Raw genomic sequence first — 24218 nt, forward strand, 5'->3', positions numbered from 1 at the left:
GTTTATGATATATGGCTTTCGTATAAAGATTCCTCATTAAAAACAAAAAATTCCTATGCGATACCTTCTCATCACTGGCATTCAACTTTATTTAAAAGTCCTATTCCACATACACAACTAACCCCAACCCCTCAAGCCCTCAACAATAATGCTGAAAGAACAGATAATGTATTTTGAAAGCATGGTTTACCTACCCGAACAGCCAGGATTGATTCTTGGGTAGTTCCACAAAGAGTAGTTTTTTGAGTAGGAGAGCGGGAGCTGCACACCCAAATATTTCAGGTCAATGCTCATTGTTGGGTCCACAGAGTTCAACTTTAGTCCCACTGCAAGAAGCAAATACCAGTGAAAAATCACACAGCCACGCAAACTATTAACAAAAAGAAGCAGCAAATCTTTTAAGAACATACATTTCTCAGCTTATACAAGTAATAAAAAGTTACTTTAGAAGAGTTTGCATTCATTCTGTGTTTCAACAGACTTGAAAATAGAAAAAAGAATGGCCAGGGGTTCCAGTTTCCCACCAGACTTCAACTCCTATGCAGTTTAGATACTACAGTATCTGAGATCATACCACCCTATTAAGATGTGCTTGGGATGAGATAAAAAGGAAAAATCACTTTCATCTCTCTCTGTCCAGGGAAGAATGTAAAGATCCCATTGCACGTTTTGAAAAAGAAGAAAGGGTCAACCTCTGTTCTCCTGGGCAACATTCCTTATCTCAAAACAGGTGCTAATATCCACAAGCTGGGTGTAAGATATTGCTTAAGTTTTAACTGGATATAGTATTCCTTACTTCTTATCTTAAAACTGTTACCTACTGTTGCTGTCGACCGCTGAACAGTTGTGCCAACAGTTGTAATGGGTGAAGTGATTCCTGAATATTTATATCAATTCACATACAAACACTAATGTGTTTTTTGGAAGAAAAGTGCTATAAAATGGAATTAATTATGATTATGGCTATTGTGTTTACATATTCAGTCACTGCACAATCAGTAAGATACTGATGGAATTCTCATTCTTTTGCAAAGTATTATGGAATACCATTAGTATGAGAAGCACTATATAAAAATAAATTGTCTTAGTAATTGAATAGAAAAACAAAGTGAAAGAAGTAACAATTGCATAGAATAATTCAACAGAGCAAGCTGCTAGGTACAAAGGAATTTCTAGACTCTTATCCCCTTCCAAGTCCCCACGTGCTTTTCCTCTAAGGAAACTTGCAATGGTTGGGATAAAATAAAGGTATACCAATCATAATAGTCACTTTCCCTCACTTTAAGCAGCACTAGAAGGGGGATACTAAGTGAACAAGTCGATCAATAAAATGGTTCATCTGGAGATGTACAGAGTTCTCTTGAAGCCTCCAAATTAAGGAATCCCAAGCAAGATCTTTTCTTTATTTCATGTGTAACATTCATTTCCTCACAACCATGAAACTGATAATCTGCATGAATCCTGAAGATTATTTTTATTGGTGGGATTGAGGTAATACCCAGAGAAAGAACAGTTACTGTACAGTAACTGTGGTTCTTTGAGATGTTGTAGTCAAGTGTGAATCCCACTGTAGTTGCACGTGTACCACATGCACACTACCCGAGTCCTTTGAGTAGCAGTGTCCTTTAGGGCCACGTGTGTGCCTGTGCCTTGTTGCATGCCTGTGTGAAGACATAAAAGGCAGTGGCCACCACCTTTCCTGAGTTCCCTCGCAACTCGAAGCCAGTGACAGCTGAGGATTCCAAAAAGCAGGGATGAAGGATGGGTCATGGGATCCACGCTGACTACAACATCTCAAAGAACCACAGTTGCAGTAGGGGAAGTAACCTTTCTTTTGGAGTATGTGTGAGTGGATCCCACTATAGGTGACCAGCAAGCAATATCCTTTCAGGATGGTGGGAAGAAGGTGTTTCAGCTGTATCCATTAATATAGTAACTGAAGAACTGCTCTCCCAAGCTTGGCATCAGATTTGACTGCTAAGCCCAAAGTAAAACGCTTGACAAGGTCAGTGGTCCACAGTGCTGTTTTGCAGATTTCTGATATCAACACATTACTGAAGCAGGAGAAAGATGTTGCTTGCGATCTGGTGGAGGGAGCCTTAATGTTGGCTAGGAGACGTACATCAGCTACCTGGTAACACAGTGAGTTGCATAGTGTTATCCATTTCTTATTCTATGTGAAAAGGTGGCCTGACCTTTAGAATGCCTGGCTAGTGCCAGAAATACACTGGGAGACCGTCTGAACAGTCTGGTCCTGTCAATGTAATAAAGCAAGGACCTGGACACATCTAGCATATGCAACTTCTCTTCTCCCAGTGTGGAGTGTGGCTTTGGGAAGAAAACTGGTTTAGATTAAATTCTAAGACCACCTTGAGGATGAATTTTGGATGAAGTTTGAGCACCACAATATCCCTATGCAATGTTGTATACAGAGGTTCAGCCATAAGTGCTTGACACTAACTCACTCCTCTAGCCACAGTGATAGCCACTATGAAGCCTGTCTTTGGAGTGAGGAAATATAGGGAGCATTCTGAAGGAGGTTCAAAGGGAGGCTTCATAAATCTAAGGAGAATGATGTTGAAGTCCCAGGCAGGAGTAGGTTCTGAGACTGGTTGGTAGGTAAGTAACAGCTTTCTGAAAAACTTTGATAATGTTCAGTGAGAAAAGACCAAGCAAAACAGTTCAGGTAAATGGCAAGCTGAAAATGCTGCAAGGTGGATCTTAATAGAACTGAATGTTTAAGTGCGATAGTCAAGGATCAACAATACTGAGGTCTGGACCAGGGCCAGGCCATAATGGAATGCCCATATAGAGAGTCTCTTCAATTGAGATGAGTAAGTCTTCCTGGGCAGTCTCCTCCTGCTCTATATCAGGATTTCCTATACCTGTAGGGAGCAGTCTCTGTCTGCAATACTCAACCAGGCAACTACCACACTGCAGGCACAATGACTTTGCGTCTGAATGGACTATCTGGCCATGGTGCTGGGAAATCAGATCTGGCCAATCTGGGAGCTGGATAGGCAGCAGAATGGATATTTGTAAGAGGTCTGGCAACCAAAACCATCTCAGCTACTAGGGCAACACAAAGAGTTTTGTCTTGTTTGATTTTGGCTGTTACCCTGGGATACAGAAGTCCTTGGGATCACTGCAGAAAGAAAGCATGCGGAAGCAACCCCAAGCTTGTGCCCGGTCTGGAACAAATCATCTGGCACTTGATGTTGGTGGCAAACAAGCCTATCATAGTGATCCCCCAACAAAGGAATATCAGCTCTCTGAAGGACCTCCGCAGTGATCACTCATGTGTGGTACACAGATTATCTGCCAGGTTGTTGATGACACCCAAGAGGTGAAGAATGAATGGTTTATCATATGTTGGAGCTCCAGAACTTAATAGTTTTCAGACAGAGGGGAGGCCAAGTGTGCACTCCCTTGGTTGTTTACACAGTGCATCACATACATGTAATCTACCAAGGTCTGCACTGTGTAATTTTGAAGGAGAGATAGGAAGGCCATGCAGACAGGAAGGCCATGCCTGATGGCTCTAAGCTCCAGGACACTGATGTAGTGCCCCATGTCTTCAGGGATCAGGTCCCTTGTGTTTGTGGACAGCCCAGGTGGACTCTCCAACCTGTCCCTGATGCATCTGTGGTTAAAGTCATTGTCAGGGAGCAAAGAACAGTACCCTTCCATGCACTTTTTTGGGTTCCTTCCACTATCTCAGTTCTGAGATGACATGGTGAAATTACAACCTTCTTGTTCATCTGGGGTATTGTTGAGAAATAGATTCACCAGAGACAGAGCTGAAGGGACTACTGGTGAAGTCTGGCAAGCAGCAACACATACATGCTTGCTACATAGGGCCTAGCAGACCCAGACACACCCATACCATAGCAGACTGACTCCCTCAGGGAACTGATGGGCAAGATCCCCTAGGAGAATAACATGAGGGGGAAAGGAGTCCAGGAGAGCTGGCTGTATTTTAAAGAATCCTTATTACGTTACGGGGCAAACCAACCCGATGTGTAGAAAGAATAGTAAATATGGCAGGCAGCCAGCTTGGCTTAACAGTGAAATCCTTGCTGATCTTAAACACAAAAAAGAAGCTTACAAGAAGTGGAAGATTGGACAAATGACCAGGGAGGAGTATAAAAATATTGCTCGGGCATGCAGGAGTGAAATCAGGAAGGCCAAATCACACCTGGAGTTGCAGCTAGCAAGAGATGTTAAGAGTAACAAGAAGGGTTTCTTCAGGTATGTTGGCAACAAGAAGAAAGTCAAGGAAAATGTGGGCCCCTTACTGAATGATGGAGGCAACCTAGTGACAGAGGATGTGGAAAAAGCTAATGTACTCAATGCTTTTTTTGCCTCTGTCTTCACAAACAAGGTCAGCTCCCAGACTACTGCACTGGGCAGCACAGCATGGGGAGGAGGTGACCAGCCCTCTGTGGAGAAAGAAGTGGTTCGGGACTATTTAGAAAAGCTGGACATGCACAAGTCCATGGGGCCAGATGCGTTGCATCCGAGAGTGCTAAAGGAGTTGGCGGATGTGATTGCAGAGCCATTTGCCATTATCTTTGAAAACTCATGGCGATCCGGGGAAGTCCCGGATGACTGGAAAAAGGCTAATGTAGTGCCCTTCTTTAAAAAAGGGAAGGAGGAGGATCCTGGGAACTACAGGCCAGTCAGCCTCACCTCAGTCCCTGGAAAAATCATGGAGCAGGTCCTCAAGGAATCAATTCTGAAGCACTTAGATGAGAGGAAAGTGATCAGCAACAGTCAGCATGGATTCACCAAGGGAAAGTCATGCCTGACTAATCTAACTGCCTTCTATGACGAGATAACGGGCTCTGTGGATGAAGGGAAAGCAGTGGACGTGTTGTTCCTTGACTTTAGCAAAGCTTTTAACACGGTCTCCCACAGTATTCTTGTCAGCAAGTTAAAGAAGTATGGGCTGGATGAATGGACTATAAGGTGGGTAGAAAATTGGTTACATTGTCGGGCTCAACGGGTAGTGATCAATGGCTCCATGTCTAGTTGGCAGCTGGTATCAAGCGGAGTGCCCCAAGGGTCAGTCCTGGGGCCGGTTTTGTTGAATATCTTCATAAATGATCTGGAGGATGGTGTGGATTGCACCCTCAGCAAGTTTGCAGATGACACTAAACTGGGAGGAGTGGTAGATACGCTGGAGGGTAGGGATAGGACACAGAGGGACCTAGACAAATTGGAGGATTGGGCCAAAAGAAATCTGATGAGGTTCAATAAGGATAAGCGCAGAGTCCGGCACTTAGGACGGAAGAATCCAATGCACCGCTACAGACTAGGGACCGAATGGCTAAGCAGCAGTTCTGCAGAAAAGGACCTAGGGGTTACAATGGACAAGAAGCTGGATATGAGTCAACAGTGTGCCGTTGTTGCCAAGAAGGCCAATGGCATTTTGGGATGTATAAGTAGGGGCATTGCCAGCAGATGGAAGGACGTGATCGTTCCCCTCTATTCGACATTGGTGAGGCCTCATCTGGAGTACTGTGTCCAGTTTTGGGCCCCAGCGGAGGGCAACAAAAATGATTAGGGGACTGGAACACATGACTTATGAGGAGAGGCTGAGGGAACTGGGATTGTTTAGTCTACAGAAGAGAAGAATGAGGGGAGATTTGATAGCTGCTTTCAACTACCTGAAAGGGGGTTCCAAAGAGGATGGATCTAGACTATTCTCAGTGGTAGCGGATGACAGGACAAGGAGTAATGGTCTCAAGTTGCAGTGGGGGAGATTTACGTTGGATATTAGGAAAAACTTTTTCACTAGGAGGGTGGTGAAACACTGGAATGCGTTACCTAGGGAGGTGGTGGAACCTCCTTCCTTAGAAGTTTTTAAGGTAAGGCTTGACAAAGCCCTGGCTGGGATGATTTAATTGGGGATCGGTCCTGCTTTGAGCAGGGGGTTGGACTGGATGACCTCCTGAGGTCCCTTCCAACCCTGATATTCTATGATTCTATGATTCATTGCAATCAGGAATAATTCTAACCTAAGTAATAGCAACTGCATCGACAGGAACCTGTCCTTTGGAAGGTATGCTCTTGCTAACCCAAGTTGATCAATGCTCTTATGAACTCATTCTGTGATGGGATAAGATGATTTTTTGTAGTTCACTATGAGACCTGGCTGAGAGAACAGAGAGAACATATTTCAGGCTTGCCGCCATGTCCTGCTGGGATCTGCCCTCCCACAACCGATCATCCAGGTAAGGGTATACATGAATGTCTTTCCTTCTAAGATGTGCTGCTACTACCTTTGGACACCTCATGAAGATTCTTGGTGCCGTGGAGAGTTTGAATGGCAGTACTTTCTACTTGTAATGATTTGGCCCACCATGAATCTGAACTATTTATTGTCAGCTGGGTGGATGATTATATGGAAGTACGTGTCCTGTACGTAAAAGTTAAGAGTTAGAAACCAGTCATGGGCCTGAAGATGTGGGATGACAGAGGCAAGCGTTATCCTGAATCTGAGGTGATGCATGTATTTGTTCAATCTCCTCATATCTAGGATAGGATGAAGACCCGCTTCTTCAGGATAAGGAAGTGACAGGAGTAGAAGCCTCTTCCCTTTTACTACCCCATCTACCTAAATGAAGAAACAAGGCTGCTTGTATTTGTAACATGCAGTGTTGTAGCTGTGTCAGTCCCAGGGTATTAGAGAGAGAAGGTGGGTGAGCTAATATCTTTTACTGGACCCACTTCTGTTGTTGATCGAGAAAAGCTTTTGAGCTTACACTGAGCTCTTCGGGTGACCTCTCACCAATAGAAGATGGTCCAATATAAGATATTGCCTCCTTGTCTGTTTGTAACAGGCTTTTGTGAGAAGGGAAAGGGTATGGAGTGGGAAAGTAGAGAAGAGCCTTAGGATACAATGTCTAATGCCCATTTGTCAGTTGTCCCAGTGGAAAGGGGCCAGGCAGTTGCTGAAGGTGGAGAGAGGCTCCAGAATGAATGCAGTGCAACTCTTGATGCTTCTATCAAATCTGCGGCCTCTGAGAAGGAAGTGGGTTAGCCAAAGAGGTGGGAAATGGGCATCCCCTGGAGCACCTTGTCCTCTTTCTCTGTGATTACTCTGGTCGTTAACTCAAGGAGTAAGACAATGTCCTCGGTCTCTGCTGGGGCTGGTACCTGTATGTTTTTCTATAGGGCGTCAGTATATGGTCATTGAGGGAATTGAATACCGTTCTCTGGCTGAAGTGCTCCATCACTGTCTGCTCCCTTCTGGTTTTGGAATAAATGAATCTCACTACCACAGACAGTAAAGGGAAAGTGAAGGAGGGTTGCTGCAGCTCTGCCATTTATGCCCTCACACAGGCGCAAGAGGAAGCATCAGTGGCCACATCACACACTTCTGTTCAGAAGTCTCTGATTCCATTCACATGAGCACCTACAGTGGGATCCACAGTGAAAGATACTTGAAGAACCACCCAAACTCAGATCCCCACTGTGGTAAGCACAGTATTAAAACACAGTAGGAAGCAATTCCTGCTCCAGAGAGCTTTACATATATACCTTCCTGGAGACTAGGATGTATCACTTGCTTATGCCGCAAGGACTTCAAATCTTCCAAGAGTTCTTTTTCCAGCAAGCATATTCTTGCTCGACAACCTGCTCAGAGAATGAAAGATATTATTGTGTATGCAATGAGATTGCACATGCTATGCAAAATTCTGATACACTGTTCATTAAAATACTTATCTCCCACTGTATGCATACACCTTCTTTTATCAAGGCCAAACCAGCCAAATTCCATCCCCCCCCCTTTTTTTTTTAAATTATTATTAAAGGTTATTGAGTGTTACCTGGATCACTTGTAGCTAGCAAGGAAGTCTGCAGATTCTGTGATTCTTCTCCTCCAACTCTATCAACAGTGTGAATGTCAAGAGCTTCCTACATGCAAAAAGAGCCTCAAATAAATGTAAAGTGCTTTAAAATCAAATGCTCATCTCGACACAAGCTAGACAGCCATATCATTAAAACAGGTTATTAGAGTGGCGTAATAATAGTGCTTTGCATTACTATGCACCAAAACTCCAGATTCTAATCACTCATTCTCGCTGAGCCAGTGATAACCAAGAGTGCTATGAAGGTAGAAAACGCAGACAGTGCTACAACTACAAATTTTTTAAATAACGTTTTCAGGGATCCCAAAGGAGAAATTTATTATTTCCAGCTTATGACCACTGAGAAGCTAAGTTAAGCCACTGCTCCTTTTGAGCATATTAAGTTTTATTGAGGACACTGAAGGAAGAGTGATTTACCTTGGATGCAAAGGACACAAAGAGGACTCCATCCACATCCTCAAGATCTGGCTTAACATCTGGAAGGATACTTCCTGATCCCAAGGAGGCATTCTTGCTTGTCACTGCATTCTTCCCTATGTTTTTAGGGGGTCGTCCAGCCTTGGAGATCTTTAGCTTTCGTGGCCTTCCCCTTCTACTTGGGCCGGATGACATAGGATTTTGATTAGTACCAGTACCCTTCTGGGACATGGGATTCCTTAGTACACCTGCTTTTTTTCTTCCAGCAACGTCTTTGGCTGAAAAAAGGCCACCTATAGAGCTCCCAAGCTTGAAATTAGATGATTTAGATATGGTCCATGGTGCCTCTTTGATGGAACAGTATTTTTGTGGCACTTTGTTTCCAGAGTACTGTTTTTTCACAGCTACTTCCTCAGTTTCCATGACTGTGTGTAAGCAAGAGTCCTTATGATTTTCAAAACAAATAGGTAAGGAGTCCAATATTGCACTCACTGGGGATTTATCCTTCTTACAAGAGGAGAGCATGGTCTGTGGCAGCTCAGAGATCTTTACCGTGCTCTTGGTGACTGCACAGGGCTCTAAATAGACTACAGGCATCTTCCCACTATCCAATTTTAACATTTTGGCTTTGGCAACACCTGAAGGGTTGGCCAGCATTCGTTTGGTGGACCTGATTCCTGCATCTTTTCTGTCCATCTCACTGTGTTTTCTCAGTTGTTTCTCTAGTATGGGATCATTATCACTATTGGAATATTCATCTGTTTCCTCATCTGTGTCTTCCTGCTTCACAGTTATCCCTTCAATGCACACACTTGACCCATAATCATAGTCATCTACCGGCTCCTCTTTAATGACTACATTGAAGTGTCCATTTGGGTCCAATGGGGATGCTACCCGGGAGCTGCTTTCATAACTGCTAGCGATGGGACTGGAGAAAGTAAACAAGAACTTTACCACACAGATGAAAAATACAAAATTAAAAAAATATCCTGTCATATCAATTATATTTTCCTTCCCTAAAACAGATTCCTCAGTACTGCACAATAAATGGTTATCACAGTAGGAAGATACTACTTTAGCAGGACACTGCTCCCTCTAAGGAGCAACACTTAGGTCAGCTGAGCTTGATAGTGACTTTAGGGCAACCGCTGCTAGTTAGGACAAGCTTTCATTTTTAGCATACTAGTTAGCATTCAAGAAACATTATTATGCCATCTCATATGTTTTTTCATCATACAGACTCCAGAGAATATAGCAATTTCTTATTTTAGATAGCAGGACTCTCTCCTCTGCTCTTATACGAGAATCACATTAAAGTAACTGGTATTCTAACCCGTCCCATATGAAATCACCCCATCCATTTGGAAGCCACTGAGCCAGATTCTGCTCTCAGTTACTCCAGCGTAAATTCAGAGTAACTCCACTGAAGTCAACTGACTTAGTCTGAATTGAAATGGATATCAGTGAAAACAGAACTTGGCCAGACATTAGAGAACTCCAACTGTAGATGCAATTTCATTCTTCTAAATAGTTCTGGGAGGTATTGGTTGCTTCCCATCAGTTTTGCTAACATTATCAAAATCTGGCAGCCAGCCATGGAGAAGAAACGCACCTGAAAAATATAATTCCCCCCCCAACACAATACAGCTCAGAGAATGATAGTTGAAATTTCAGAAGCAAGCCTATAGGTAGGGCCCTACCAAATTCATGGTCCATTTTGGTAAATTTCATGGCCATAGGATTTTAAAAATCATAAATTTCAAGATTTCAGCTATTTAAATCTGAAATGTCATGGTGTTGTAATTGTAGGGGTCCTGACCCAAAAAGGAGGTGTGTGTGTGTGTGTGGGGGGGGTTTACAAGGTTATTGTGGGGGGGGTTGCAGTACTGCGACCCTTACTTCTGCACTGCTGCTGGCAGTGGCGCTGCCTTCAGAGCTGGGCAGCTGGAGAGCGGCTGCCACCGGCCAGGAGCCCAGCTCTGATGGCAGAGCCACCACCAGCACCAGCGCAGAAGTAAAGGGTGGCATGGTATGGTATTGCCACCCTTACTTCTGTGCTATTGCTAGCGGGGCACTGCCTTCAGAGGTGGGGGCCTGGCCAACAGCCACCGCTCTCCAGCCGCCCAGCTCTGAAGGCAGAACAGAGTAACGGTGGCAATACCGCAACGCCCCTAAAATAACTTTGTGACCCCCCTTTTGGGTCAGGACCCCCAATTTGAAAAACACTGGTCTCCCCTATGAACTCTGTATAGTATAGGGTAAAAGAACACAAAAGACCAAATTTCATGCTCCGTGACATGTTTTTCATGGCAAGACCACTTAATGATCTTTCCAAATGTTATTTGTACCATTACTAACAATTGTAAAGCGCTTTGGATAAAAGTGCTAATCAAAAAAAGGTTTTTTTTCTACAAATAAAAGCACACAACTCATATTTTAATATCAGTACTCTCTCCCCCGCCACGGCAGCCACCGAGATGGGCTGGGAAGGAGAGAGTTCTCTCCCCGGCAGCCACCGCCCTGGAGATGGAGAAAGTCGGTCTCTCTCTGGCTGCTGTTGCCCTGCACATATTCCCTCTACCCACTCTTCTCACCCCACTGCCCCTCCCACCTACCCCCTATTCCCCCCCCAAGGCCATCACCTCACCTTACATGTGCATCTCCTCCAGGGTTCAGGCACCTAATTAATGGAGCCACGCCTACGCGGCTCCACTAATTAGGTGGGTGACCCTTTATTCTCTTATGTGTGGCTGCCCAGGCGTGCACTTTAGAAGGAACTATCTGCAGACCACCTGAATGGAGCTCGCAGACCAAGTTTGAGAACCTCTGGTCTAGTAGATTTTCAGGTTTCCCATACTAATATGGGAAAGAGCACAATGCTAAACTTTAATTGGGATGGTAAAACCATTGCAAAGGAAAATTATGGTTAACTGTTCCTTAAGATATTTAGGAGTAGTTGCTGCCTATAAAATTTATGAGTTACAAAAACTGAATTAGATAAACCTCTGTCTTTTTAGAGAAGGAGAGAGAAAGGAATAAAATGGAAGGATTACATTTTTAAAAAGGGAGAGAGAGATTTGTGGACAAAGAAAGTCAGAAAAATCTAAAGTAAAAGATATAAAAAAAAACCCCACAATGCAGAGAAACAGAGGAAAGGATTTCAGGGGATGGAAGGAGAGAGAAGCAAAAACATACTTTCTGGACAGTGCAAAAAGAGATACAACATAATCCAAAACAGGAATGGCAGAGGGCAGTAAAGCCACAAAGTAAAGAGAAGGTACATCAAAAGTGCAGGACACAGAGTAAATTACATTTTTAAGCTTATTAGATGAAATGTTGATTGGCAATACAGTTATGTATGGTAAAATACCTCTATATTATTGCTTTATTTCTTTAAAATTCATGGCCATGGTTTTGGGGGGGGGGAGGGTTTTTTGGGGGAAAGGGAGGTATGGTGGCATCTGGGCTCATAGACTTAGTACTTTAGTTAGGTGCTGTTGTGTAAATTTTTCAAGTCTTGAACACTTCATTCATGGAGATCTGAATATACACCACTTTTAATTGAGTAAAATTCTTCTTCTTCCTAAAACACACTTGATATAACTAAATTTTTTACTCATTATAATAATTTAAATTACCATCATATTGATACAATATCAAATCATAAAGCAGTGGTCCCCAAACTTTTCAGGGTCGCTCACCCCCCCTTGCCCCTGTCATAGAATCATAGAATATCAGGGTTGGAAGGGACCTCAGAAGGTCATCTAGTCCAATCCCCTGCTCAAAGCAGGACCAATCCCCAATTTTTGCCCCAGATCCCTAAATGGCCCCCTCAAGGATTGAACTCACAACCCTGGGTTTAGCAGGCCAATGCTCAAACCACTGAGCTATCCCTCTCCTCCCTACCAGAGCTGGGCCGGGTGAGGCCAGAGCTGTGGGCAGAGAGGAGGTTGGGTGGCGTTCCCTCCCCACCCCTTCTGGGGACTGGCCTGGGCCGCAACGTGGCCCCCATCCAAATATTCCTCTGTTCCCCCCCGAGGGGGGCATGCCCCATAGTTTGGAGACCATTTCCATAAAGAAATGTATGGGACACATATTTGAGACTCCCAATGCCTTGGAAGAATGAGAGAATTCTTGTGCAAACATGAAATGCAGCAATAAATGAACTTCAAAAACATGATCAAAATTCTCCATAAGGATGGTTCATTATGGTAACCTTCTAAAATAGGATTCCGATTCTTCTCAGAAACAAAAATGTCTGCAAATATTTTCTTCTTGCAATTTTTTTATATATCACACAGCAAAGAAAGTTAAAAGGGTACTGATGGTATCTGAATAGACTTCAAACATTTTACAACGTATCACCAGTCAGAGACTGATTCGAAAACCAAAGCCTTATCTATACTAAATCGCTTTGTAAACTGATTTCAACCCATCTTAACATAAAAAACAGATACTAGGCCAGCCACAAGAAAGGAAATCAGTATGCTCTCCACCGCAAAACAAAAGATCTTGAGACGGTCAAGCCGTTTATTTAAAAAAAAAAAAAAAAGTAATGTGGTTGTAAGGAGCCTAATCCGGGTGCTCCAAATGAAAACCAGTTGATGGAGACTAGGCTACCTTAGAATAGTCATATCCAGCAGAGACCTGAGAGATGTATTAGTAGGATGGCTTTTGGAATGACTGTGGACAGAGGACAACCAAGAGGTAGACCAAGGACTCGGTATGTCGGCTGGATATCAACGGACCTCCAAGAGACCAATCTGCACAACAGCCTGGCATATGATCATGAGTTTTGGAAGAAAGCTATAAAGTCACGACCCTGAATAGGGAAGTGGCAAGAAAGAAAAAGCTTTTGAAACTGATTTAAGTAAATTAGTGGTAACACCCTGTGGTACACTATATCAATTTAAGTGTACCTTATATCAATTTAGCTTATGTTGCTATGGAATTAATTTAAATCGCAGTAAGGCATTCTTAAAACGAAATAAGAATATCCATAAGGGGGGCTGCACTGATTTAATTGAATCAGTTTCTAAGCAGATTTAATTTAGTACAACTTTCTCATGTAGACAAGGCCTGAGAAACAAGAAGTTGCAAAAAAAAGTGGAATTAATAGCTAGTTACAATGTTGTAAAATAGATCCTTCCTTACAGTGTACTTCCTTTAGTTGTGAAATTAAGACCCCGCTAGATTTAGCAAAATATGATACTCCTTGAATACTCTAGTCCAGGGGCTGGCAAACCTTTTGTCCCGAGGGCCACATCAGGATTGCAAACTGTATGGAGGGCCGGGTAGGGAAGGCTGTGCTTCCACAAACAGCCCGGCCCCTACCCTCTATCTGACCCCTCCCACTTCCTGCTCCCTGACTGCCCCCCTGAGAACTCCCGACCCATCCAACCCCTCTCTGCTCCTTGTCCCCTGACTGCCCCCTCCTGAGACCCCCTGACCCTAACCGCCCCACCGGGACCCCACCACCTATCCAACCTGCCCCAAACCCCCGCCCCCAACAGGTCCTCCAGGACTCCCATGCTTATCCGCCTCCCGCCCCCCCCCGTTCCCCATCCCCTGACCGCCCCCCAGAACCTCCGCCTCATCCAACCACCCCCTGCTCCCTGTCCCGACTGCTCTCCAGGACCCTTATCCCCCCCCGACCTCCCCCTTACCATGTCGCTCAGAGCAGCATGTCTGACAGCCGCACTGCCCGGCCAGAGCCAGACATGCTGCTGCGCTGCCCTGCTGCCCAGAGCGCTGCCCATGCAGCGGCATGACTGTGGGGGAGGGGCCCAGCAAGGAAGGGGCAAAGGGCTACCTCCCCGGCCGGGAGCTCAAAGGCCGGGCCAGACGTGGCCCGCGGGCCGTAGTTTGCCCACCTTTGCTCTAGTCAATAGAGAAATTATGGAGATGTCCATCATGGCACCATAGTTAAGACTGAATTACATTTCACAATTAAAAGCAAATATTCAACCTCTGTTATGTATTAAAAAAAAAAAAAACCAACACACACCCTTTCCTTCCGAAATCACTCACATTTTTAAGTACTGAAGGAATTTTTTGAAAATTTACAAGGATATCCATTAATTAGTTTATGAGTTAAAATTATGTCTTTCAAGAAATGCAACATCTTGGAATATATATATTACACACGCACATAAAGTCCTGATCAGCCATAACACGTGCCATTTCTGCACAGCCAACAATAAACTATGAAAAATGATAGACCGTGATTGATAGACAGCGTTTCCCCTTAACTGCAGGTCATGAGAATGATGAACAAATTTAATGGAAAAGGGAATGCAAGATTCTTGATACCTACAGAACATAAAAAAGATAGAGTGCAGCCATTTCTTGAATGAGTTATGGAATATTTCCAGTTCTAAATTTTTTTTTTCCATAAGTGAGAGAGTGAATGAAGATTATCATTCCTGCGTAGAAGGCAGATACTAAAAAACTAAAGAAAATGCCGGACAACGTTCCGAGAGTAGCACTAGGACTATGGTTACAAAAATATTATATAGCTATACATATATAGTGTCTTTAGTTTTTAATAGAAATGTACTAGCACAGAAGATAGAAGAAAGAAGAGGAAAACACTGTATATCCTAGTATAGTATCCCCTTTTGTATGAATTTTTAGTATGTTTTTGGTCTGAGGTGACAACTGTTCTGAAGAAAAGGAAAGTGTTTAATTTTCTCTTAAGACTTAAGATGTCCTAAGTCAGCAAATCTACATTATCTGTCATTGAAGAAGTACCTGTGTTGCTCTCTGTCCCGCAGAGCTGGAAAAAAAAAAAAAAATTCCTGACTCCAAAATAACAAAATACCTGGAAGAATTGCTTGTTGTTCATCTGTACATTTGATACAAGGGGTTTTTTTTTTATCCCCGAAGAAACAGCTGGATTGAAGAAGCAAATTTTTCAGTTTGAACAAATCCTTTGAGAATATCTCCACATCACTTGCTAACTGATTTTTGTCAATGACAGAACCATGAGAAAGATCTTGCTGGCTTTAGGGAACTTAAATTTCTTGAAAAGACAGACAGACAGACAGAGAGAGTGTGTGTGTGTGCATGTGCGTGTCCATTTAGACCAGATAAAGTAGTTTTGCCTACAATTATGCAGGACTATTCTTACAGCCCCAAACGAGAGAGAACTCAATAAAACCACTTGTGCCTGAATGCGTCCAGCTGCAAGATTGGGGTTTCTTATAAACTTATAACATTTTTCCAAAGACACCTCCTCCATGTTCTAATCAAAATCTTTTGGGACTTATGGTGGCCTGCGCTAAAGAGGAAGGATCACTTTTGAGAAAATTTTTCACAATCTTAGTTTGATTATTTTTTTTTAATCTGAATTTCTGAAAGGTGATATTGAAAATAAAGAAGCAAAAACATTGCAATAAGAAACACAATTGACCAACTCCTTTCCATTTTGGTCATAGGTGCTCTTAAAAATTAGAATGCTCTTACTCTAAAAAATTAGTTTGGATACAAGTCTCTTGACCTAGAGGTTCTCCTTAGGAGACTTCTGCCTTCTGTTTACGAATACATGAGAAATTTAGGAGAAACTCTTATTTGTCCTGCCTCAAAACTGGAAAAAGTTGCAAAATAAATATAGTAATAATTCCCTTGGTCCCCACGTGATTCCAATATTCTCATGAGGTATTACTGCTGCAGGGTTCCGGTGGCCTTATGGGGTGAGAAAACTACCACTTCTACAATTATTCATTGCTGCCCAGATCAATGACTACCTTGAAGGGACTGAGGAACATCTTCTGCAGAAGCAAAAGCTGAAATTAGGGAAGGAGCACTGATGTTTGGGAACCATTCTTGGTTCTAAAAGGCACTGTGTGTAGTAGTCTCTGCTTCAGTGGCTTTACAGCTATGCCACATGTGGGACAATTTTTTCCTTAATAGTGACGTTTCACTATTATTTTGATTGTTCACTGGTAAACCAGTGATATGAGCTATTGGCTACTCTTTGCTGCACTGACTGGCAGAGAACTAGCAGCAAGCCCAGTAAGGTGGCAGCCTAGGCTCTGGCACATATGCCAAGGAATCTGAGAGGAGAGAAAATCAGATATACCTCATTCTGTAGGTGCCAGCTATGTCAATAATATGCTGGCACAAGCAGATTGACAGAATGTGTAGACCGTTCTGCTGCTTTACTTAGCGAAACCAGTGAAAAGTGCGGTAAAATGCAGGACTTGACTAGGCTGCACTAACACACGCACACATAATGGGAACTGTTAGGAACACAGAGGTCCACTTGGTACAGATTATCTGAGAGTATGGGCTAAACTGCTCTGCTACATTGCTGAGAGAAGCCAGTGGAAAACGTCAGAGGGTGGTACGCCTAGGTAAGACCACATGAATACATACGCTTTATGGGAGTTGGAAGAAGAGTAGATTCAGCACACAGGTGCCTCAAAGGAAGATGAGTAGGCTCTGATTACTAAAAATCTGATCTATTTGAAATTCCTGGCAGTTTATGAGATGAAATTTTCTTCCTCTAAATCTCTTTGTTGCGGGGAACAGTAATCCCCCAGCTTCTCTCTCAAATAGTCACAGTAAATGAGTCAGAGTACAGTACTGCAGAAGTCCAGCAGAACGAAGATGAAATATCCAGATCAATGGATACCCATGTATGAGAAAAAAGACCTTCTGTAAATCCAAAATGTTCTGGAACATCAGTTCAACCAAACTTTGGTTGTAAATCCATCTTCCCTCCCACCCCCCACTGCCAAAAAACACACCATTTGACATTTTACTGGGAGTCCAGCCCAACCCAGCCCCCACTAGCCAAAAAATGAAATGTAGTCCTACCTTTCAGATACCTCTTGTTTTAACCTAGGCATATCACTAAGAGGCAGGTCTGCATCCAGGAAATCCAGGAAGTCCCGTTCTGCATTAAAGGATTCTTTCTCCAGATCAATGTCTGATGGATTCTGACCACTAAATGAAGAATCTAGATCTCTCTGCTGTGACTCTAATCCATCGGTTTCAGTATGGCGGCCACGATTGCTGGGAGAACTGGAAACACTACCTCCTTCATGTTCCGAGCTACTATTTTGCTTCAGATCACGCTGAGGTCTACTGTTCAGTCCATCATCTCTGAATCCTTTAGCAAAAGGGTTGTAATCTATCTTTAACTGGGTAATCTGGATGTTCTGATAGGCTGTCACTGCAAAGAATTCTGTCTGTGGGAAGGTGAAGGTGTGTACATCAGGACCATTCAGCTGGATAACCTCTGTGGCTTTGTCTGCAGGTACCAGGTGAAGCCGTGGCAGATAGCGGTGCATAGAGTGCAATATGATATGACCTTCTTGGTCCAGAGTATTGTTGGTAAGCTTGAGTTTGTAGAAGGATACCGGCTGATGCATCCAGTACTGACCAGTGGAGGGTGATTCTGGATGAATAAACACCCGTCCCAGAACATGGGGTTCTGCCTTCCCACTGGGCTCCCACCAACGACCATTCCATTTATAGCGGTGATTGTCCACAGGAGAGATGTCCATGACTAGGATGTATTTCAGATTGGAGTCTAGGCCTGTAATCCAGTACCGACAGTATGGGAACATACGCCTCCCCTGTTTGGTCAGAATCATCTCTGTGCTGCGATGGTAGAACTCATTCCACATACTGTTGTTGTCCAGGGTGACGGTGATGCTACCTGAGGTACAATCAGCTGGAAGGCAAGTCTTTACTTTGGATTTTACTGGAGTTGGCACGCTACTGGTGAGAGTACAGGCATCCCGGTTTGCTACTAGAATTCCTTGATCGGCTTTACCATTTCCCTGCTGCTGTTTCAGAATGACAAAAAAAGCGGGTGCTGCACCAGACACTGTCCCACTGTCCCGGTTACCCAACACAATTTGTTGTTTCTCCATGATGATAATGGGCACTTCTGTAAATTCTTTTAAATTAACTGCAAATTCGAAACGGTTCCGACAGCATTTCCCCTGCGTTCACCATCCTGGAAACAAACAAGCAGACCCAATTAGCATTAATCAAACGCAATATACCAAAAAATACTCCTCCCTTTACTTGAAGGAACCGGGTCACTACACACAAAAAACTACACTAAAAGGACATGAAGGTTGCAAAGTCAAGCACCTAAAGTTAGGAAATGCCAGAATTAGTGTTGCGTGGGAAACTAATTTGCTCCCCTTTTGCATATGTACAGTTGTTAATTACATGATCACACACTATTTTTTCCACAGGACCCAAAGCCTCATGCAATGCACAGGATGGACTGTACGCCTAGGATGAATCAGGGTTATGCAGTGGAGGAGACAGTTGTCTGTAAGATCCTGGCCTCAGTTTCTTGCAGAAATTGGAATATGTGTAGTGAATGATGCAGGGAATTGCAGGAAGAAAAAGAATGGTCTCTTGGTAAAAAGGGGATTCTATGCCGGCCTCTACCAGAGAGTTCCTATGTAATGCTGGACAAGTAATTTAAATCAGACTTTTCAAGGATGGTCATTAACTATGTTTCTCCTGTTCTAGAAGCTCAGTGTGAGTCCCTGTTCTGTCTGAGTTGCAGAAGTGCTGAGCATTCACAGCTCCAACTGAAGTCAATGGGAGCAGTGCTTTGACTATATAAAGTGGTTTTAGTGCTAACTATTCTCAAATATCAGGCACTAATCATCTCGAATTGATCATCCAAAATTAGTAGACATTTTAAATCTTACTCTCTGTGTGCCTCAATTCTCTATCTGCAACATGGGGATAATACCATCCCTCACCTCACAAGAGTATTCTGAAAATAGATTCATTAATGTTTGTAAATCATATACTACTGTGATAAGTGCCAGAGAAAAGCCAATGAGAAAATAAAAAAATTGGTCTTCAGAGCAGGGTTGGAAAAGTGTGCAGTCAATAAGGCATTGTTGTGTGTCAGAATTAATGCCAACTCAAGTTCGTGGAATTAGAATAGCATGCAGTAAATAAGGCATGGAGCCACCTACTGACAATAAGAATAAAACAAAACATTGGGTATCTACTCATTAAGCGAGCACCATCTATCTTGTGCACTGAATGAGGTAGCATCCTATAAAAAAAAAAAATACTATGTGTTCATGTAACTACAGATTGTACCATAATGCATATGTACAAAGGGGACAAATTAAGGTCACAAAGGCAACCTTAAAACTGACATTTCCTCATCTCCAAGTGCTTGATCTTGCAACATTAATGTTCTTTTCACATAAGAAATTACACACAAAAACCTAAGATTTTTAAAAAAGCAAACTAAGGAAAAAACAAACAAACAAATATCGTTATGTGGAATCATACTGACTCCTACACATGGATTAGCAGCCAGTTGGAAACATTTAGATTCACCACACAGACCTCTGCTACTAGTGGTGGTGAACAGATAACAGTAGGTTAACATCCTCTGGGTAGAACAGCCACTAAAGGGGGATGAGACACACTTTGCCAGTGCATTGCACAGATATCTGAAGACGATAGAGGAATGGTGAATGTCAGGAATCTTGGGTTTCATTCTAGGTTCTGAGGGAGAGTTTGGCCTAGTGGTAACAGATCCTTCTTCCCTGATCATCCATGCTTGACCCCTTCTTGCTCTGTCCTTCTACCTCCCTCCCCTCAGCTCCTTGTCTGATCTCATTCTCCCCTCTTCACTAACTCCCAGCTCAATCTACTCCCTCTGCCCTGTTGGTTCAGACACTCTCTCCTCTTCTTTTCAAGTCAAGATGAAAGCCTAAGTGCCAGCAAAAAGGATACTGAGAGAACAAGAGAGAGTCTACCTGCTCTCACTTAGAGCCCATTGCCACAGAAGTCCACAGCAGCCAGGAGTACACCTAGTGTAAACAGAATCTTCAGAGAACTTAGCTGCCAAACTCTAACATGTTGCTACTAAGTATATGCAAGCTGAGATTGGGGAGGGTTATAACTTCGCCAAATTTGGATATTTTTCTACACAAAAACAGCAAGAGGCACATCCCTCCACAAAGGCAAGTCCATGGCCAAACCTCAAATCTCTGCTCCAAAGCAGAGAGGTGCATGCTAGGTCTTCTGAACAAAAGATTTTTTTTTTTTTTTTTAAAAAGTCTGGGGAAAATGTTGGGGTTTTGCCTAACCTCATTCTTGGAAATGGCAGAACCACTTCTACTGAAACCTTCCACAAAAATTCAGCCAAAGCAGGCAACCGGCATGGAAATTTTCAGCCAAAACTATGAAAGAGTGGCAAAGTTATAAGCAACTAAAAACAGAGGTCTTATGGTGGCAAGCATCAGGCTACCTCAACTATAAGGCAGTGCTATCAGTTCTGCCTATAATAGTGTCACTGTAAGATTATGAGATAGTTATGCAAATAACGAAAATAAGGAGCCACTGTCCTGCTGTAATTACTCCCACAGTTAAACATATATAGGGAATGCAAGAGACCCTATCTGCATATTCAAGGTTTTACCTTTCTACTCGCCCACTACTCAAATGTCTTATCACTTTGAAAAACATTTTTTTTTTTTTTAATCGAAAATCCACAAGCGAGCTTGTCAAATTGTATGGTCATTTCCACCCTATCATCACTTTGTAGATGCCAATGGAGTTTTTTAAACTTTATTACAGAACAAAAACTGAACTTCATCTTGATATGGTGTCATTCCTATACTTTTAGTTCAGCTCATCTGCTTTTCATATTCTAGAAAACACATATTTGCAACTTTCATAGTCCACACTAAATATCAGGGTTTTTTCACCCTTACATTAAATATGTAAGAAATGTAGTGTGGTAAAATACAATACTAACTCAAAATTCATTCCATTATGTACATGCATAGTCTGAAGGAACCAGAACAAGGGAGTGGAGTTGAGGTCACTAGCACTAGTTCACTTGGGGAAAGTGATGTCTCTGCCAGACACTTGCCCCAAATCCAAACATGCTTTATATAAATTAGATATATAAGAGCAGTTTCTTTAACTGGTATAACACTGATAACTGTTGTTTGTGATCTGATTTCAAGGGTGGCAAAGGTCAGAAAAGTGATTAAGTTATATCTTTCCATATAACAGATCACCTCCTGGTGTTTCTGCTAGTGGAACTTTATAATACAGAGCAACTCAGTGTGTCCTGACTCTTCAACAAACCCCACTCCAACGAATGCAGGGACGCAGTCTCCCTGCAAGAATAACCAGCAGCAGACCTCAGTCCAGAGTAGGTGCATGAACTTGCATCAATTCCACTGTTTTTGAAGACGGATGAACTTGTACAAGGGGGAGCAAGACTCGTCATATGCAATATAATAGGAAATGTCTCATTAATTGGGATGGCTGTGCCTGTGTTTCAAAAAGGGATTAACGAACTACAATAAGTTCCAACAAACTAAAAAAAGAGAGAACTAAGTGTACTACTTCCAACTTGTGTTATTCATATTTATCAGAAAATATTCAAAACTATTCTCAGCTTCTCATTTAGCAAGCAATCTCCCCCTCTCCACCCACACATATTTAGATAATTATATACACAAAAGCTAAATTGCTGAACTACTGGACTATAAATTTCCATTTCTCCTACACAATCTACTAAAATGAAAACAGTAGATTTCATGTATGGTGTATTTCCCAAACTGCAAAGGTCCCAGACTTTTCATGGATAATCAGCATGCCCAGCCAATCATGTGAAGAAGCAGAGCCAGAAAAAAAGACAGTCAACCCCAAATTGTTCATATTCTCCTTTCATAAAAGGAATTTGTTTTATTTATAAATGCAGTAGTAACAAAGTTACATTTAAGTTTGAGGATACATTTTCATCCTGGGTATGTTTTCAGATACTTAAGTTTCAAGTTCTTGTGGTTTTATGTTTGGTTTTCAAAGGCACAGGGAGATGAAGAATGGATAGTGTAGGGGTTTTTCATGCATTAAAATTTTTCCAGATCCTTCTGGGGGCTTGAATAATACAAAACCTAATTGCTTTTCAAGTTTTGCGCAGTTGTGTTGTGAAAATTTTGCTCTGATTCTGCAATAAGATCTGTGAAGGCTGACCCCCGTAAACACACAAAAAAGGATAGGGACCATTGTAAAGTGGATTAAGATTTTTATACAGAAGATACTAGAGAAGTGCTAAGTGTTAAGGCCACATATTTGAAAATCACATGCCAAATAAATAGTTTACTAATCTACAAACAGACAACAGGTGCTAAGACCCAGAATTCCCTATATATGACCTTGTACATGTGTTCAATCCATGCCACCGTTCTAGGACACTTCTCACATGCACATTCACAGAACACATTCATAATAATACTGTGCATTTTATCTGCATGCTCAATCACAAATCTCTCCCAGTGTCCACAAAAGCAAATGACAGTGGGAGACTGGCAACGAGCCGGACGTCACAGCCCCTGTAATGGCAGGAGCTGAGAGTATTTATCTCCAGCTGCCAATGAGAGCCAGAGAGATGAGCCCAACGACAGCAAGAGATGTGCGCAGAGCGCTGCTGTTGAAGTCAGCGGGAACATTTGTTCCTGGCTGCCGCAGGGTGGCTGTGTCGGACGGCGCCGCGCTGCAGCCCGGCACACTCGGCAGCACCTCGCTCTGCGAGCCCGCGGCTGGCAGGACTGGCGCAACAGGTGCCGGCCCCGCACGGAGCTCAGCGGGAGCAGGTGGCTTCTCGGCCAAGAGCTGGTTGAGCAGACGCTGCTTTCTGGGGCGGAGACTGAATGCCGGGAGGCCTCGGGTCGGCGAGGATGGGTTTCCCGGCGGGCGGGCGCTCATCGGCTTCTACCAGGAGTCGCCGCGGCCAGCGGAGGCGCAGCGGCCCTAACCCGGGTTTTCGGGACGGGGAAGATCCGCAAGTTCCGCCTCACTGAAGCCCAGCGCACAAGCGGGGCCCGGCAGACACCCCGCGCTGATCTCTACAGCCGCCGCCTATTGACCCCGTCATCAGCGGGGCCTGGAGGTCCTGCCCACCGGGTAGGAGGCGCATCGCGCTGCAGCTGAGGCCGCAGCAGTGTCGCGAGCGAGCAGCTGGAGCCAGGCCCGGTGCTAGCGCGCAGGGCCTGGCCCACCCCCAGGCACTCGAAGGCGCTTCGCGCCTTGCAGCCCCCGCCTCCCGGCCGGGCTGCACCGAAGAGGACACGGTGCGAGGAGCCGCGTCACGTGCCCGCTACAGCACAGGGCCGGCCGGCGCTTCGCGCTGTCACTGGGGTCTGGAGCAGATGCCTGCGCACGGGCCCTGCAGCCTCGTGGCTGCGCCTGGTGTTAATTTTCGCAGCTGGCACGGCCAGCAGGAGGCGCATGAGAACCTGCGTGCACCACCTCGAAGGCGGGGCCCGGCAGTCCCGGTCCTGGCACCCCCACCCCCTCCCATTCCCCGCAGTTACCGTGCGCCGGAGAGAGAGGGCTCCCCCCCCCTTCTCTTCACACGGACCGTGTGTCCACCAGCTGGGGGGAACGTGCGTGCGCACCCGCATGACGTCATGACGCTGCACTCCACGCAGGCGCACTGGTGGCTCGCGTTTCCCCTCCCTCCCGCCTGGCCGCCCACCCGTCACATGCCAGGGTCGGGCCCCCCCGAGACATTGGGCCCGGGCCTACGCCGCCCACAGGCGAGGAAAGGGGAAGATTCTCGAAGAGAAGCCGTCATCTGCACGCGCTGCGCCGCCCCCGGGGAGACGCGGCCATCGAAGCCCCAGCCAGCTCCCGTGCCCCCCGCCGCCGGAATCATCGCGCCACTCGAGGCTCCGGAGCTCGCTGCTCCCCGCACCAGAGAGCGGCCGCAGGTCGGCCCCCATCCCCTGGGCGCGCTCCGACAGCGAGGGGCCGCCTCTGCAGACGGAGCTGCCCCTCCCCATACACAGGGTCTAAATCTAACCCCGGCTGGCCCCCTTGCAGAGCTCAGCCCGCTGGGCGCCCCACTTGTCTCCTGAGCATTTACTGGGCGCAGAACTACTGTCAAGT

At 44.3% G+C, this 24218-nt stretch overlaps 1 protein-coding gene across 1 annotated transcript in view; it reads right to left on the minus strand.

Annotated features, from left to right (window-relative positions):
• The window catches only part of MGA (MAX dimerization protein MGA), a 92447-nt gene that overhangs the window by 56192 nt on the left and 12037 nt on the right, over positions 1–24218 (minus strand). Inside the window, exons 2-6 of the mRNA XM_074955663.1 lie at positions 17121–18270; positions 8298–9225; positions 7839–7926; positions 7549–7644; positions 195–326 (exon numbers count right to left, since the gene is read on the minus strand). Coding sequence (XP_074811764.1) covers positions 195–326; positions 7549–7644; positions 7839–7926; positions 8298–9225; positions 17121–18184 — 2308 coding nt within the window. The 5' untranslated portion in view covers positions 18185–18270. The remainder of the gene's footprint in view (positions 1–194; positions 327–7548; positions 7645–7838; positions 7927–8297; positions 9226–17120; positions 18271–24218) is intronic.

This window comes from Natator depressus, chromosome 6 (genome assembly GCF_965152275.1).
Source record: "Natator depressus isolate rNatDep1 chromosome 6, rNatDep2.hap1, whole genome shotgun sequence".
In the NCBI taxonomy this organism is placed as follows: domain Eukaryota; kingdom Metazoa; phylum Chordata; order Testudines; family Cheloniidae; genus Natator; species Natator depressus.